This window comes from Pituophis catenifer, unplaced genomic scaffold, assembly GCF_029215685.1.
Source record: "Pituophis catenifer annectens isolate HBS135680 unplaced genomic scaffold, rPitCat1.0.hap2 SCAF_1, whole genome shotgun sequence".
Lineage (NCBI taxonomy): Eukaryota > Metazoa > Chordata > Lepidosauria > Squamata > Colubridae > Pituophis > Pituophis catenifer.
Window position 1 is genome coordinate 234317712 of NW_027256881.1, and position 15334 is coordinate 234333045.

At 41.6% G+C, this 15334-nt stretch overlaps 1 protein-coding gene across 1 annotated transcript; it reads right to left on the minus strand.

Annotated features, from left to right (window-relative positions):
* Positions 1-2153: 2153 nt before the first annotated feature.
* UNC93B1 (unc-93 homolog B1, TLR signaling regulator) lies at positions 2154-12261 on the minus strand. The gene is made up of 12 exons (XM_070957180.1): positions 12117-12261; positions 11574-11677; positions 9558-9699; positions 7838-7991; positions 7549-7710; positions 7084-7213; positions 6786-6879; positions 6499-6623; positions 5282-5464; positions 4925-5198; positions 3804-3922; positions 2154-3390 (listed from the first exon to the last, which is right to left on the minus strand). Exons 1-12 carry the CDS (start codon positions 12124-12126, stop codon positions 3073-3075), a joined length of 1815 nt encoding a protein of 604 aa, XP_070813281.1. The 5' UTR covers positions 12127-12261; the 3' UTR covers positions 2154-3072.
* Between the last annotated feature and the right edge of the window lie 3073 nt (positions 12262-15334).

The window sequence follows — 15334 nt, forward strand, 5'->3', positions numbered from 1 at the left end:
GTTTTTGAGCATCCCATATAGTATTTACTGTTAACAGTATGGTTAAGCTTTAGAAAACATTGCTATATGACAAGGTAACGTTTCTATGTATCAGGATTTTGTCCTCACATGGCTAGTGTACAGTCTTAATTTCCCAGGTTTCTTTCTGATGTGCCTCTAATTAATAATTCTGCTATGTATAGAGGTTGTGTGTCTTTTAGTTGTGAGTAGATGACCTGTTGGGTCATAATTTCAGAAATATTTTCTTACCAGATTCCTCAATGCCTTCAACTTTGGTAGAGTTTCTAATGCACTTGAAAAGTTTGTTAAAAACTTCTTTAAAATTCCAGGATATATTCAGAAATCTCTGCCTTGAAAGTAGTCCATGTCAAACTGTATAGCACATCAGGAGTTGACCACAGAAAATGTTTTATGGTGTTTTAAAAAATTATGTCATATGTTTTATGATAATTTTTATTTTATAAAATTTGCACCAAATTTCAGTTCCATGGGAGTCATGGATCCCAGATTTTGGATGTACTCTGTAAACTAGTCCATCTGAGGTACTTGGTTGAAAAACTGTTGCCCTATGATGTACCATTTCGCCCAGTTAAAGATTATGGGCATAAGAGTTTTAGTAAGACTTTTAGATTCTGCTATACAGATACTAGCAATGATTATTAGTGGAATAATGGTTTTAACCAAAAAGAATTGGCATAGATGTGAAGGTAATGGCCTTCTCTGTATGAAGAAGGCATCATTTCCTGTTATGGATAAAATATTTTGTCCATAGAAAAAGAACAGCTCTCTAGCATCATAAGACTACTGGAATTTCACTCATAATTTAGAAATGATGCTATTAGAAAATACGTCCAAAGAATATGCCATACCAATAAAAGCTATTCCACTTTCTCTAGTGTGGATATAACCTTGCCAGTATAAGTTACTATATGGTTTTACTGGATGAATATTGGATGTCGGAGAAGCTAAGCCTCTGGCAATGAACTAGTACACCATTACAGACAGATTCCATCATCTTTGATTCAAGCAATTTTGATTCAGCATAGCCTTTACTCAAAATATCATAAAATTTATTATAAAAATTAAAAATGCTAAATATTTTTCCATGTTTTTTGCAATAATTAAGTATTCCTTGGTATCCTGAGATTCTGGAGTTTTTACATATATATACATATACAGTGTTTGTATGTATTTCATGTTATATTTTGGGGGGGTTGGGGGGAAAGATGATAATGACTTTAGAGACAAGATCCTAGTTCTAAATTATCTTGACTTTGCCTCTACAAGGTATTAAAAGAAGATCTGCTCAGTCATTTTTTTCACTAGGAAAAGGAAACCTCTACAGATAGTCTTTGCTTTACGATCATTTGTTCAGTGACTGAAGTTATAGTGGTGCAGAACAAATGATAATTACCATTGGCTCCCAGTATCATAGTTTTGCAGTGCCCCCGCCAGGGGTGAAATCCAGCAGGTTCTGACAGGTTCTGGAGAACCGGTAGCGGAAATTTTGAGTAGTTCGGAGAACTGGTAAATACAACCTCTGGCTGGCCCCAGAATGGGGTGGGAATAGGGATTTTGCAGTATCCTTCTCCCAGGAGTGGGGAGGGAATGGAGATTTTGCAGTATCCTTCCTCTTGAGTAGGGTGGGAATGGAGATTTTGCAATATCCTTCCCCTGCCACGCCCACCAAGCCACACCACACCCACCAAGCCACGCCCACAGAACCAGTAGTAAAAAAAATTGGATTTCACCACTGGCCCCCGCAATCACGTGCTCAAAATTTGGGTGCTTGGCAGCCTGCTGCATTTACAACCACTGCATTTGATTCAACTCTCAACTGTTTATTCCCTCCCAATCTCTGGCCTTTTTAACTATCCTGCACTCTGCCACTGCCACCTACCCTGCCATCTCCACATTATCCCAGCTGATTTTTGCTGTCGTCTTCTTCTTGCTGATGAAGTATGCCTAGCCAAGGCAGCTACTGGACCTCCACAAGACTTTGCAAGGCCTCCCTGATGCCATGCAAGGCATTGCCGAGGCCTCACAAAGGCCTTGCAAATGGCCAGCAACAGCCTCACCAGGAGCAGGAGGAAAATGGTCAAGGTCAGCTGGGGCTGATAGGGATGGGGAGGAGGTAATGGGTGGGGGGAAGTTGAAACCAGATGACCACAGCAGATCAGGAGTAGTGTTTGCCTATGACTAGGCAAACTAGGTAACCAGGACTACCAGAGCTGCTGTTGCTAAGGTGTGCAGTCATGTGACCACCGACGATATCTACGATAGTACTAAATTGCCAGGATTAAATGTAAATATTAAACGGTTTACTTGACATTTCCAGCTTGTTATTTATTTCACTTATGGACACAGTCACCTTAGAAATGGATTTAATATATTTTTGTATATATCATTGTATATCTAAATTATAAGGAAGGCCATTGTATCGCTCTCCCTTTCTTGCTTCCAAAGAGTTACCTCATAAGTACCTGTTAAGTAAATATCAGTATACCCCTCCTTCCTTCCCTGCTTCCCAAGGATTTTCTCATAAATAACTTTTGAAAGTACTCACCTTTCAAAATCCATTAAGGCTGTTTCAAGAAAATTTGTACTTGAGTACCTAGTAACTCCCACTGTTAGAGAGCGAGGACAAAGCAGGGGGAAGTCCTAAAATCGACTTATTACAAATGACCCATTTTAAATGACCCAGCAAATCTCACTCCGACCAACACTGACAGGGCAAGCCATTAGAATATAAAATGAGAGCAAATCTCACTCCCTGCTACACTGATCATGTTACCTAGTTTGGATAATGAAACATATGCAAGGAAACAACCAAGCTCAGAAGCACTCAAATGACCCATTCTTCAGACTAAAACATGGACCCAGATTTACTAAACTTGAAAACCAATCCAAGGATGTAATTCACACAGTCTTTCCAAGGCCAAGTTAAAACATTACAGGACCAATCCCAAGAAGAAAACATTAGTGATGTAGCAGGAAGTTGAAATCTAAGGCACTTGAGATTCATAGTCTTTGGCACATATTGTTAGGGTCACAGTGAAAGCAAAGCAGGAACTACCCCCTGATATCCCCAACTTCTTCCCCAAAGGCCTCCCCATAGGCATGTTGTTTCCTCCGCCGAGGGCAGTGTGGTGAGCCATCAAGTTCATTGCCTTCTGCCTCCGCCTCCCTCTGCTCGCCCTCTTCCTTTTCCTCCTCTGAATCAGTTGCATCAGAGTTGTCCTCCTCTAGGTAGCGGTAACCTCGCAGTTTGTGGCGAGGCTTGGGAATTTTAGGGAGACGGTGGGGAACACTCTGGGATATCTTACGTTCCATCCATATGTAGGAAAACACGGCAGCAACCAAAGTAATAAGCACGATGGATAATTTAGCCTGGAAGGAAAAGCCTCTGTTAGTTACCAAACAGCAAAATTCAGGTGCTCCTTTACTTTGTCCTGAACCTTGTCTAGGAGGAAGGGAAGATTCAAAGTTGCACAAAATATCTTGCCTTGCTTTAGAGTTTTTCTCTTTTATTGCCAAGTGTGAAGGAATGCAAATATAATCAAGGTAAAGTTGAGTTTCTTTCTAATGCTTTTTTCTTTCTCAGGCAGAGTAATATTTTCTGTCAGTTTCGCCTTAATGGTTTCCTCATTACTTCACTCTTCTCAGGTCAGGTTCACACTAGACTGGGGAAATTCTCCTCCTTTCCCACTTTATATCTTATCTGCATTTTACCAAAGAATAAAAGAATGCGCTCTATCCTTTGACCTACAGAATTCTCTCTTGTGCCCGGCTTCCTCACTCACCTTCATAGGCATATCAGACCAGCAATAAACAACAAACATGGCACAGGCTTGCCACCAATGGTAGATGGTGAAGATGAAGTCCTGCCGTTCTTTGTCTTCGTAAAGCATCCCCAGAAGTGCTACAAGAAAAGAGTGGTACATCATCAGAATTGTGAGACTGAGTTTTTTCCTTTCTCTCACTCTCTTTTTTTTTTTACTCCCATCAGTAATCCAACCCGAGCTGGCTGGAAAGTTAGAGACGGAGGGGGGGGGGACCTGGCTAACAAGAAAGCACCCCAAGGTGCAAACTACTGATAAAGGATCTATCTATCTCTGTTAGTGAAGATGTTTGGGTGAGAAAGAGTTCAAAAACTTAATGTGGTCTTCTGGGTGCGATTCAATGTGTTGGTTACCACCTTTAAAACGCTCCATGGCATTGGACCTGGATACCTTCGAGACCGTCTTCTGCCACCAGTAGCCTCTCACCGGCCAGTTCGCTCCCACAGAGAGGGTCTCCTCAGGGTGCCATCGGCCAAATTATGTCGGCTGGCAACACCCAGGGGGAGGGCCTTCTCTGTGGGAGCCCCTGCTCTTTGGAATGAACTGCTCCCAGAAATGCGTAAGATTTCCAATCTCCAATTTCGCTGTGCCCTCAAAACCATGTTATTCCGCCAGGCTGGGCTATCAATGTAAAGATTTTAATTGGTTTTAAATGGGATTTTAAATTTGGGGTTTTATAAATTGGGCCTATTATTTAATAATTTTAATTATTTTTAAACTCTGTCCGTCTTTGTGTTTTGAATTAGGCTGTACACCGCCCTGAGTCCTTCGGGAGAAGGGCGGTATAGAAATAAAATAAATAAATAAATAAATAAATAAATAAATAAATAAATAAATAAATAAATAAATAAATAAATAAATAAAATGTTATGCTAATTTTAAGCAATATTCAACTAATCACCATGTGGTACATCATAATGAGGAAATTGCTTTTATTATTCAGTTTGCCTTGATGTACTTCCTGCTGCACAGAGAGCCCAGCAAGTACCAAGGTTAGACATTTGATTTGGAGCAGAACAGGAGCAAAGATCTGTTTGTTCCAGGAGAGGAACCTGTGACACAGAGCAATATTATTTACTTACTGCTGAGCCCTGTCTTGTTGAGGGCACTGCCAAGGCCCCAGAAAGCAGCCACTAGGTAGATTATGGGTGCTTCAGCTAAATTTTTGGGTTGAGGCTCCCAGCAGAAGAGGGCAATCAAGATGATGGCGTGAATAGAAGCTCCAGTAAGGAGGGGAACTTGACGAGGCAGCCTCAGCATAGTTAGCGCCAGAGTAGAGCCAAGAGCAGATGAGATTCCATAAGCAGTGAGAATATAAGCCATGTGTTCCAGGCCGATAGAACAGACACCATAGTTCTGTGACAGATAAGGAAAGAAACCTTCAGTTTACAGACCTCATTGTGTGCTCAGTCCCTCCTATCTGAGAAGCTTACACATACCAAAGTAAAGCCAGTGCAAAGGAAGAGCACTTCAAAGCCACTGTAGATGAAGAAGAGGAGGAGGCAGCGCAGACGATAATCTCGCATGTGCTTGAAAGGGAGCTGGAAGATGTTGCCCCATCCAATGTTACGCAGGTCAATCTCCTCTGTGGGGCGATAAGCAGAGCCACAAAGAAACAACACCTGTGGAAACAAAAGGCCATTGGGGGATGACAAGGACAGGGAATAAGTAGGTCTCTTGACTTTCTCCCACTTTCCCCATATCAGTGAAAGCAAATGATTTGGATCAGGGAAACACATTTTAGATCATGTCGCTCGTATTGAATAAATCTGCCTAAATAATAGAGATCACAGAATGAACGCACCCAAAACGGGGCTAGCATTTTCAATGGTAGGCCTATCCTCAGGTTTAATTCCATCCTTTTTTAAGCAAAATAGAGAAATAGATTATTTCTGCTTATCTTTACAACTGTAATACAGGTAGTCTTCGATTTATGACCACAGCTGAGCCCAAAATTTCTGTTGCTAAGTGAGAAATTTGTTAAGTGAATTTTGCCCCATTTTAGACCTTTCTTACCACAGTTAAGTGAATCACTGCAGTTAGTAACCTGGTTGTTAAGTGAATCTGGCTTCTGCATTGACTTTGCTTGTCAGAAAGTCGCAAAAGGTGATCACGTGACCTTGGGGCACAGCAATGGTCATAAATATGAACCAGTTGCCAAGTATTTGAATTTTGATCATATAATCATGGGGATGCTGCAAAGGTTGTAAGTGTGAAAAACGGTCATAAGTCACATTTTTCAGTGCCCTTGTAATTTTAATGATCACTAAATGAACTGTCATAAGTGAAGGACTACCACCTGTATAGATTAATATATTAGGGGACAATTTACAACCTAGCTATTTTTGTCATGGTGCAGCAGCATAGCTGCATGTAGTGGAAGTTTCCATGTTTACATATATCCTCCTGCAGGTGTGTAATGCCTTGGGGATCAGAAGTTGCTAACCTATACAAAACATGTTTTTTTGTTCAACCAACACTTTTGATTATTCCAGATGGGAATGAGGCTGTTTTATAGAAGGCAATTTCACTATCTAAAAATAAAAAGTTAGCCAACCACTATTATTGATGCTGTACACCACCTGAAGTCACCATGTGGAAGTTGGGTGGCCATATAAATCTATTAAATAAATAAATAAATATTTGCAGTACATACCATAAGCATGGAGAGGAAGGCTACTCCCATCAGCACACTCTCCACTATGATGAGCTCACTGCTGCGAGGCAATTTCTGGAGAACTGTGGTGTTGAACCCAATGAGGATCCCATGGCTTGCAGTCCCTAGAAAAGAGAGAGATCTTGGATTACGGTAAATAGAGGCCCCAGCTAGACAAGCAGCGGAGAAGAGTGTAACATAGAGCTACAAGTGATTATGACTTTCCAAGGGAAAAGCCAATTATGTATCAGTCTGGCCAAATTATAATAGCCCTCCTAGCTACTCACCACAATTCTTGACGTCATAAAGTGTGTGGTTCAGCTCAAAGAGATAGTTCTTCAAGAAGAAAAACATGGGAAACTGGGCATAGACAAAGCTCAACTGGAAAACAGGAATGGAAGAAGCTGTCAGCTTCATTAGTGGTGGGAGAAAAGGAAATTAAAAGCCACACAAAGGACCTTTCGGAAATATTGAGTTTAGCAATAGAGCTATCGTTTCCCAGTTGACAAGGGAGGACAGCATAGGGCGCTATCTACCATCTCTTCCTCCCCCAAACCCACTAGATTGTGTTGGTAGAGTTCTCACAAAGAAGAAGCCATAGAAGACAGCCTCAAAGGTAATGATGTAGGAATTGTAGGCACCACGTGGTGCCCGTTTCTGCTCCTGGACATGTTCCAGCTTGTAGTTCACATATTCATAGTATTTTTGTGCCATCCTGTTGGAATAGAGGTGCAGAAAAAGAGGTTAGCCTAGTAGGACAATGCGTAGTTTCCCATGTAAAGCCTAAGCTAAACTGTATACCACTCCTTCACATGGGAGCAGTCATGAACTGTTTACATGGAGCAGAAGCATCCAAAGAGTTGGTGATTCATTTCCCCCTACCACCATCTATAGAATGTGAAACAACCTGAATGCCTAAGTCAGTCTGGGAAACAGTACCACCAAGGAGACCTATCAAGCTGGCAGAAAGCTGAATAAATATGATAAAGCCAGCCTTGTAGCTGAGTATTTGTTTCTCCTTCTCAGCCCAATCTTTGCAATCAGTCTCACCTGAGGATGTAGTTGCCCAAAGATGCCCAAAGAGGTACAATGGCAGCCCCAATTGCCACCGCAGATGGTACCAAAGTATAGTAGCGCTCCCAGTAGTTAGTGGAGACAAAAAGTGCGTAGATGCCCACTGCCAAGAACAGCATCCACTTAGTGCCAAAAAATCTGGAAAGATAAAGAGAAGGGCCTGGATTCTGCATGTTTAGAGCTTTTAATGTTCTAAAACCACAGTTTAAACAATACATGAAAAAAAAAAGAAAAGAAAGAAAATTGATCCAGAGCAGAGCTTTACCTGATAAATATTGGAGTATAGAGAAATGCGGCAAGGGGTGTGATGCTGATGCCCAGCAGCATTTTGCTATCAATATTCTGTAGCCCAAGATTGCTATATTTCACCTCCCGGTAGGTCTCATCATAATGCAAGATGAGCTGCATCTGAAGCAGGCCTGTGGAAGACAACATGGAAACTCAAGGATTGATCCTTTTTGCCCTTGGTCTATCATTCAGCTGCTGTAGAAGGCTTCCATCTTCAGCCCTGTGTTTCTCCATTGCAGTAAACCACAAATTATGGTTTACAAATCACAAAGACTGAGTTTTCACAACATCCAATCCCATACCAAGCAAGCCAAGTTATGTTTCTGCATGATGTGCGAACTGAACTACACCGTGTGCACAATTATTAGGCAAGTGAGTATTTTGCCCATATCATCCTTTGTATGCATATTTTTCACCTCCAAGCTGTGTAAACTTAAATGCTTAGTGGATATGAGATCGGGTGATGTGTATAGTGTATAATGTACAGTGTACAGTGATGCTCAGAAAAAAACAAAAAATAAACTTTGTTTCTCCAGGATCCTAATGTGCTTCATCCTGTTAAGAAGAAGCTTATCGCAACTGAGACTTAGCTATCGTTCCAGAGTTAACAAAGAAACAATAGAATGAAAGCATAACATATCCGTCCAAATGTATTCCTGGTATTTCAAAAACCAGCTACAGATTCTTACAGATCCTACACTTCATTGCTGAGTTCTAGGCAATAATGCTTCCAAATTGCTCTACATTTCTGAAAAGTAAATGCCTAAACTAACATCCCAACAATTTATTTGGGCACAAGACTGATTCTCTGCAGATCTCCCTCCTGTTTAACTTAGAAGTATAGCAAACTCTGTGAATAGCATCTCATGCAGATTAGATCTAGCAAAATGGTCATGAACTGGGTTCCTTTGTTGAAGTAGTTAGTCACTTGGTGGGGCCCAAGACGCAGAGCCAAAATGTAGCTGGTCTGTGTCATGGTGCTATCTTACAGAATAGCCTCCCCTTCCCCCTGCAGTACAGAAGGCCCAGACCCTATTGGCCTTCCAAAAGGCAGTGAAGACGTGTTTGACTCCAGGGACAAAATAACAAGTACTCTTACGAAAGATTGGATTTTTTGCTGAAAACAGACAAACTAAACCAGTGATTTCTGGTTACCAATGATTCTGGTTGACTAATGGTTGACTAATGACTTAATCTGGATTTTTAGGTTAACTATGGAAAGAAGGGAATTATATAATTCTACAGGGGGAGAAAGATAAAAATTTATATCTCTGTAAAGAAGTTCAAAAGATACATCTTTAACTTTTTCTCTTTTCCTTTATCTATACTGTTTTAAACGCATCTCTTTTTCTAATTTATATATTCTTTGTTTTTTTAATTATTTAAAAACTCTCCTAAAAATGAAAAAGAGAAGGCAGTAAAGACTGGCTTTTCTCCATACGGAGGCTGGGATGTCAATGGAGCTCTGGCATGCTTGCATTTGATCTAAGTGTATTAGATTTTTATTGGGGCTTTGACTCTGTCCTTTTTGTTTCTTTAAGCTGATTGTGATATTTGTGTTGTGCTTTTATTTTTCTTTGCCATTCATGATTCTTCTGGTAGATGGACAGCCTTGTAAATTTGTCTAACAATAAATTAACAAATAAACAAATAATTATATGGCAGAAGGAGAGAATGGTAACTCCTGCAATACCTACCTAGAAAAACCCCGTAGGTCAGCATTCCAGCTATGCTGGCTGCCAAAAGGTTCTTGACAACTCCAAGACGCTTACGGCGGAAGTACTTTCGTTCTTCTTCTTCTTCATTGTATTCTGCATGAGCCCCCACAAAGTCCTCCAGCTGAAGACAGAAGCATCATAAGGAGTTGGGAAAAATGCTCTGTGAAGTGGTTAAGATACACGGAGACAGACATATTTCACAAAAGAGTGAAGGTGACCTGCAATCAAAGCTAGGATTACAGCCAAGGAGATCAGTAACACTCTAAGAGTTCTATTCTCCAATGAAAGGCTGTTTGGGGAAGACATGCAATGAATGCAAGTAGTTTTAAGTGTTGAGGAGCATATACACAAGCACATATGTACATATGTATGTATAAGTAAAACTTTTAGTATGATTACAATACATGCAGATGGCTTCTCCAGAAACAGATGCCAAAGAAAGGCTACACCCAATCATCATTTTGCTTCATTGAATTTTATTCACTATCTCATTCAATTTTTAAACAAATGTTGTTTATCATTTCTATGAAATAGAATGCATATGGCATTGCTGCAGAGAAAACTTTACGTTTAAGACAATTAAAAGTCCTTAGGTGGCATTTCACCATCAGATCTAATATATGTACATTTGTTTCCTAACGGTTGCAAATAACTCCGTTGTTTTTTTAAAGTTTTTTTATTGTTTAGGTAACATGTTAAGAGGACTATGGATGAGGTAGCTTTATCTCATTTTGTTGCTTTTAAAGTAATACATTCTAGTATTTAAATGTATGCAAGAAATGATCATTCTGTAAAAATGGTGAAAATGGAAAAAAAATTGACAAAATACTGCAGCTTATGCATTATTTATTTTATTATTTATTATTGCGATTTATATGCCGCCTTTCTCCCGAGGGACTCAAGGCGGCTTACAAAATGACAATGCCACAAACAAGTGTTTGTGGCATTGGGAAAATGCCACAAACACTTCCCTGAAAAAGGCATTGAAGAAGGTTGCAACTTGTAAGAAACTGCATATTTATGTGGTGGAAATCTGGTTTAAAGCCATACTGCAAAATATTACTTCGTATACATACATGCACACATACACACATACACACGGTAAGAGTGGGCAGGCTCCATCTTTCCAGCACTAGTTCTGAAAGAATAAGAATGAAAACGGTAATCACTTGTTACATGTTAGCCCTTCTTCCTTCCAAAAACCTATGTTCTTTAAACTCTGTAAACAATTTACAACAAACGGAATATACAGACAAATGCACACCTCACACAAGACAATTTCCTCAGAATAACCTTTTGCAGTCTGGCAACTGATGGAATCTGAAAGCCCACATCTCCGTGGAGCACCAAGTTGGCAGTGGTGAAATCCAAATTTTTTTACTACTGGTTCTGTGGGTTTGGTGTGGTGTGGCTTGGTGGGCATGGCAGGAGAAGGATACTGCAAAATCCCGATTCCCTCCCCACTCCTGGGGGAAGGATATTGCAAAATCTCCATTCCCACCCCACTCTGAGGCCAGCCAGAGGTGGTATTTTCCAGAAAGCCTCTGGAGCCTGGGGAGGCCGAAAAACAGGCCTACCAGGCCCACCAGTAACCTTTTTGCCATCGCATGCCAAAAGCAGGGGGAGTGGGGGGGTCACGCGCACATGCACGTGGCTCAGGGGGGCATTGAATTATGGGTGTGAGCACGCATGCGCATGATCCCCCCCGCACTCCTTCCGCTTTTGGCACCTGACGGCAAAAAAGTTAGCCATCACTGTCATAGACAGATCCATCTTGTGAGTGGATTTTCCTCCCAACAATGTGTAAGTGATTTTCCACTGTCTTATTTTGGGATGCTTTTATGACTTCCCCGACTAACCCACAACTAGAGATCATCTCGTTTAGCTTCTGATGCGGGAGTCGCAGCTGGCGAGGTGGGCGGCGGTGTAAAGAGCGCGCCAAATTCATCCAGCTCCTGGACCTGGATGTTATTGAGCAAGGAAGGTATTTCTTACCTGTACTTCTGGCCCATTCCGGACAGGTCCATTCATCACGTCATCAATTTCGCCTCCTTCAGGAGGTCCCCCGCCCCTCCGCGGCTCTTCGTACATGTTGCCGCCTGTAGGAAGCATTCAGAGGAAACGAAAGTCCAACAAGTCCGCACCCCTGTGTCGGAACTGCTTTCTGCGTCCGACAGGGACGGCAAGCCTTGCCCTCGGATCCCGAGAGCGCAGGGTTTCTCCTTTCCACAAAGCACGCTCCCTGCTGTACTTCCTCCTTGCTCCCATACCTTCTGCGTTTCCACAGAGCAGCGGGCAACAAGGGAAGGAAAAGCGCCTTTCAGATAAGGGCTAAAATGCGGGATCAAGGCTGCTCTGAAGTGGGGGCACGGCAGGATCGCGCGCAATATACACTTTCTGTACTTTTTAAGGACAAAACCAAAAGCAGAAGCCCCGAAAGAGACGCGATGACTGGGGAGATCCTGGAGTTGCCCTCAATCCCCTTCCATACTCCCCAACCCAGAAGGGGCTGGTGGGGGGAGACGGGGACAGACGTACCTTCCTCCATGGCCGCTCCCGCTTTGTGACCAGCTGTCCTGTAAGCGCGACGGTCCTCGCAGACTGAAGCGAGACTATAAAGTTGTCGGTTTTTAAACACGATCCTCCAGAATCAGAAGCGCGGAAGATTCACTTCGCTTTTCCGCCTGGGGTGGGACGGGCTGGGAGCTATGCGTATAGAAACGCTCTCTTAAAGGGATAGGACAGTCTGGGGCTCAGGGGTTGCGCGCTCTGGGGGGCGACAGAATCAGGGCGACTGTGTTTGCTGATCGACTAGATCACAGCTGCCTGAACTGGCAGAGCATGTTAAACTATATAAATCATGTTTTACAAACAGCAATAATTGGTCTTGCACAAGAGGTAGTAATCCAAATTATTACTAGAGATAGTAATCCAAACTATACCATATTTTAATTTAACATTATGGTAATCCCAGCTGAGGTGCGTTTAAATATGTCCCTTCAAGGCAGTCTGGATTTCTGAGGCTGCCTGCAGTAATGGGTATAGTTTTCTTGGCAATGTTTTCATAAGTGGTTTGCCTTTGCCTCCTCCTAGGGCTGAGAGAAAGTGACTAGGGCTCCATTCAGGCCTGAGGAAGGACTAGAATTTACAGTCTGTTTCTAAACTTTTTGATTCATTGAATAACAGGGCTCTTAGTTTAGCTCAAGAAATTCCCCTTTGTATAGTATGGCAGTCAGAAGGTGAAGCAAATAGGAGGGTAATGTAGTGCATAGCTCTATAAGAGAATATTATTATTGGGATTTGAATATGGAATGGCTGCGTAGAGTCCCATTGATGTGAATAAAGTAGGAATTATAGCAAATAAGAAATAATGTGAATAAAAGAAAGGAATCATACAGAGTCAGATATATGGGCTCTGGGGGACCCTCTCTATTCACATTATAATAAGGGAAGACGTGCTTAAATACATGAACTCTGAGAGATCCTCTCTATTCACATTATTATAAGAGAGGAAAGTGCTTGTTGGAAATTACATTAACAAACAGTTAAACCCCATTAAGTGGTAATATATCTTCTGAGACCTAGATGTCACAGAAAAGACTGCCATATGGAAAAACATCTGAGTGACCTCACTGTGAATGACACAAAGACCTATATGTTACAAAGAGTTACTTAATCCAATAAATTTACCCAAGGACAGTAGTAACTCTCCCATTAGCAACTCCGAGCACTTAGGAAAAGTTGTGTGGCTAAGATAATTTTGTAAACTAAGATTAATGCTTTAAGTAATTAGATGAACTTATTATCCAGTGTATGTAACCATATATGGAAAATGTATGATCTCACTGAATCCTTTGTCTTAGAAATGTATAAAACTGTTGGATCAGAATTCTCTCTTTGTTCAAAGCTTCATGTAAAAAACTGGCTCTGAACCTTGCGCAATAAAGCTGTCTCTGGCTGACCTAGGAATGTTACTTCGTCCTTCCATTCCACAACACCATCAGTCCACTGGCAGTCAGTAATTGTAACTGGAAATGTTCCATCTGTAAGTACAAAAAGCATATCAATTGACCATTTCAGAATCTGCTCTGAATCTATTATACTCTCCCTCTCTTTCCTCAAAGGTAGTTCAGCATCTTATAAATAGTTAACACTGAATAATTGAGTTGGAAGGGACCTTAGAGGTCTTCTAGTCCAATCTCCTGCTCCAGCAGGAGACTCTATACCAGTGTTGGCGAACCTTTTCGGCACCGAGTGCTGAACAGAATGCGCACATACAAGCGGGAGCACCGGAAATCGGAAGAGCAGCTCCCTGGTGCGCATGAGCGTGCCGGGAAGCTGGGCTTCTGGTTTCTAGCACATGCATGCACACCGGCCACCTATTCTTCCGGTTTCTGGTTCGCATGCGTGCAAGAAGATGTGCGCTGGAACCCAGAGAGTAACACGTGACAGCTGGCATGCCTGGAGAGATGGCTCTGCGTGCCACTTCCGGCATGCATGCCATAGGTTCACCATCACGGCCCTATATCATTTTGGACAAATAGTTGTCCAATCTCTTCTTAAAAACCTCCAGTGATAGAGCACCCACAATATTGGAGGCAAGCTGTTCCACTAATTAATTGTTCTAACTGTCAGGAAATTTATTCTTAGTTCTAGTTTGGAACTCTCTTTAATAATCTTATACTCATTACTTTTGTTCTGCCCTCAGATACTTTGGAGAATAGGTCAACCCCCTCTTCTCTGTAACAGCTCCTCAAATATTGGAACACTGCTATCATGTCACCCACAGTCCTTCTCTTAGTTAGACCAGACATACCTGATTCTTGCAATCCTTCATCATATAGATTTGCTTATACCTAGCTTTTCCTATACCTTGCTTCTTTTTTTATGTTTAGAATTCAGCCTGCAATCCATCTATTGTAGTAATTTGCAACTGAAGTCATAGCTATTGCAAAAAATACCTATGGCATATTCCTGGTTGCATGTAATTGGTTGCATCTTTTACTGATGTAGCTGGATAGGAAAAAAATATGAGTATTGATAGGTTTGTGGTGATCTCTACATGCTCTGTATGTTTTAAGGTCAACAGAAACGAAGATACCAGGTCAAGTTTTAAAATTTTCTGTGAGGGATGAGGTGCATGTGTGTTGGAAATGCTGGTAGAGTGAATACCAATCTGTATGATATACAGATGTACCAATGATTCTTAAATAGAAACAGTTCAACTATGATTCCCAAATATTATTTATTTATTTATTTATTTATTTTTCATATTTGTCTACCGCCCTACTCCCGAAGGACTCAGGGCGGTGAACAGCCATAATAAATACAAATACATATAGAAGTTAAAAACTATTAAAAAACAGATTAAGTAATTTGGCTCAAAGATTAAACATCCAAATTTATCTAAAAGAGGTCTAAACCCGATTTAAAAGCCAATTTAAAAAGCCAATTTAAAAAGGGAGAGTTAGGCCAGACCAGCTTGTTGGAATAGAAATGTTTTCAGGGCTCGGCGGAAAATGCGTAAGTCTTGGATGTTTCGTAACTCCGGGGGAAGCCCGTTCCAGATGGTAGGTGCCCCCACAGAAAAGGCTCTCCCCCTGGGGGCCGTCAGTCGACATTGTTTGGCCGACGGCACCCTGAGGAGTCCCTCTCTATGGGAGCGAACTGGTCGGTGAGAGGCTATTGGTGGCAGGAGGCGGTCTCGTAAGTACCCTGGTCCTTTGCCATGGAGCGCTCTAAAGATAGTAACCAAA

Coding starts and splice junctions, on each gene's coding strand:
- UNC93B1 (XM_070957180.1), bottom strand. Junction 7,711..7,837: donor TATACTCCAATATTTATCAG/GTAAAGCTCTGC, acceptor TTATCTTTCCAG/ATTTTTTGGCACTAAGTGGA. Junction 7,214..7,548: donor TTGGGCAACTACATCCTCAG/GTGAGACTGATT, acceptor CTATTCCAACAG/GATGGCACAAAAATACTATG.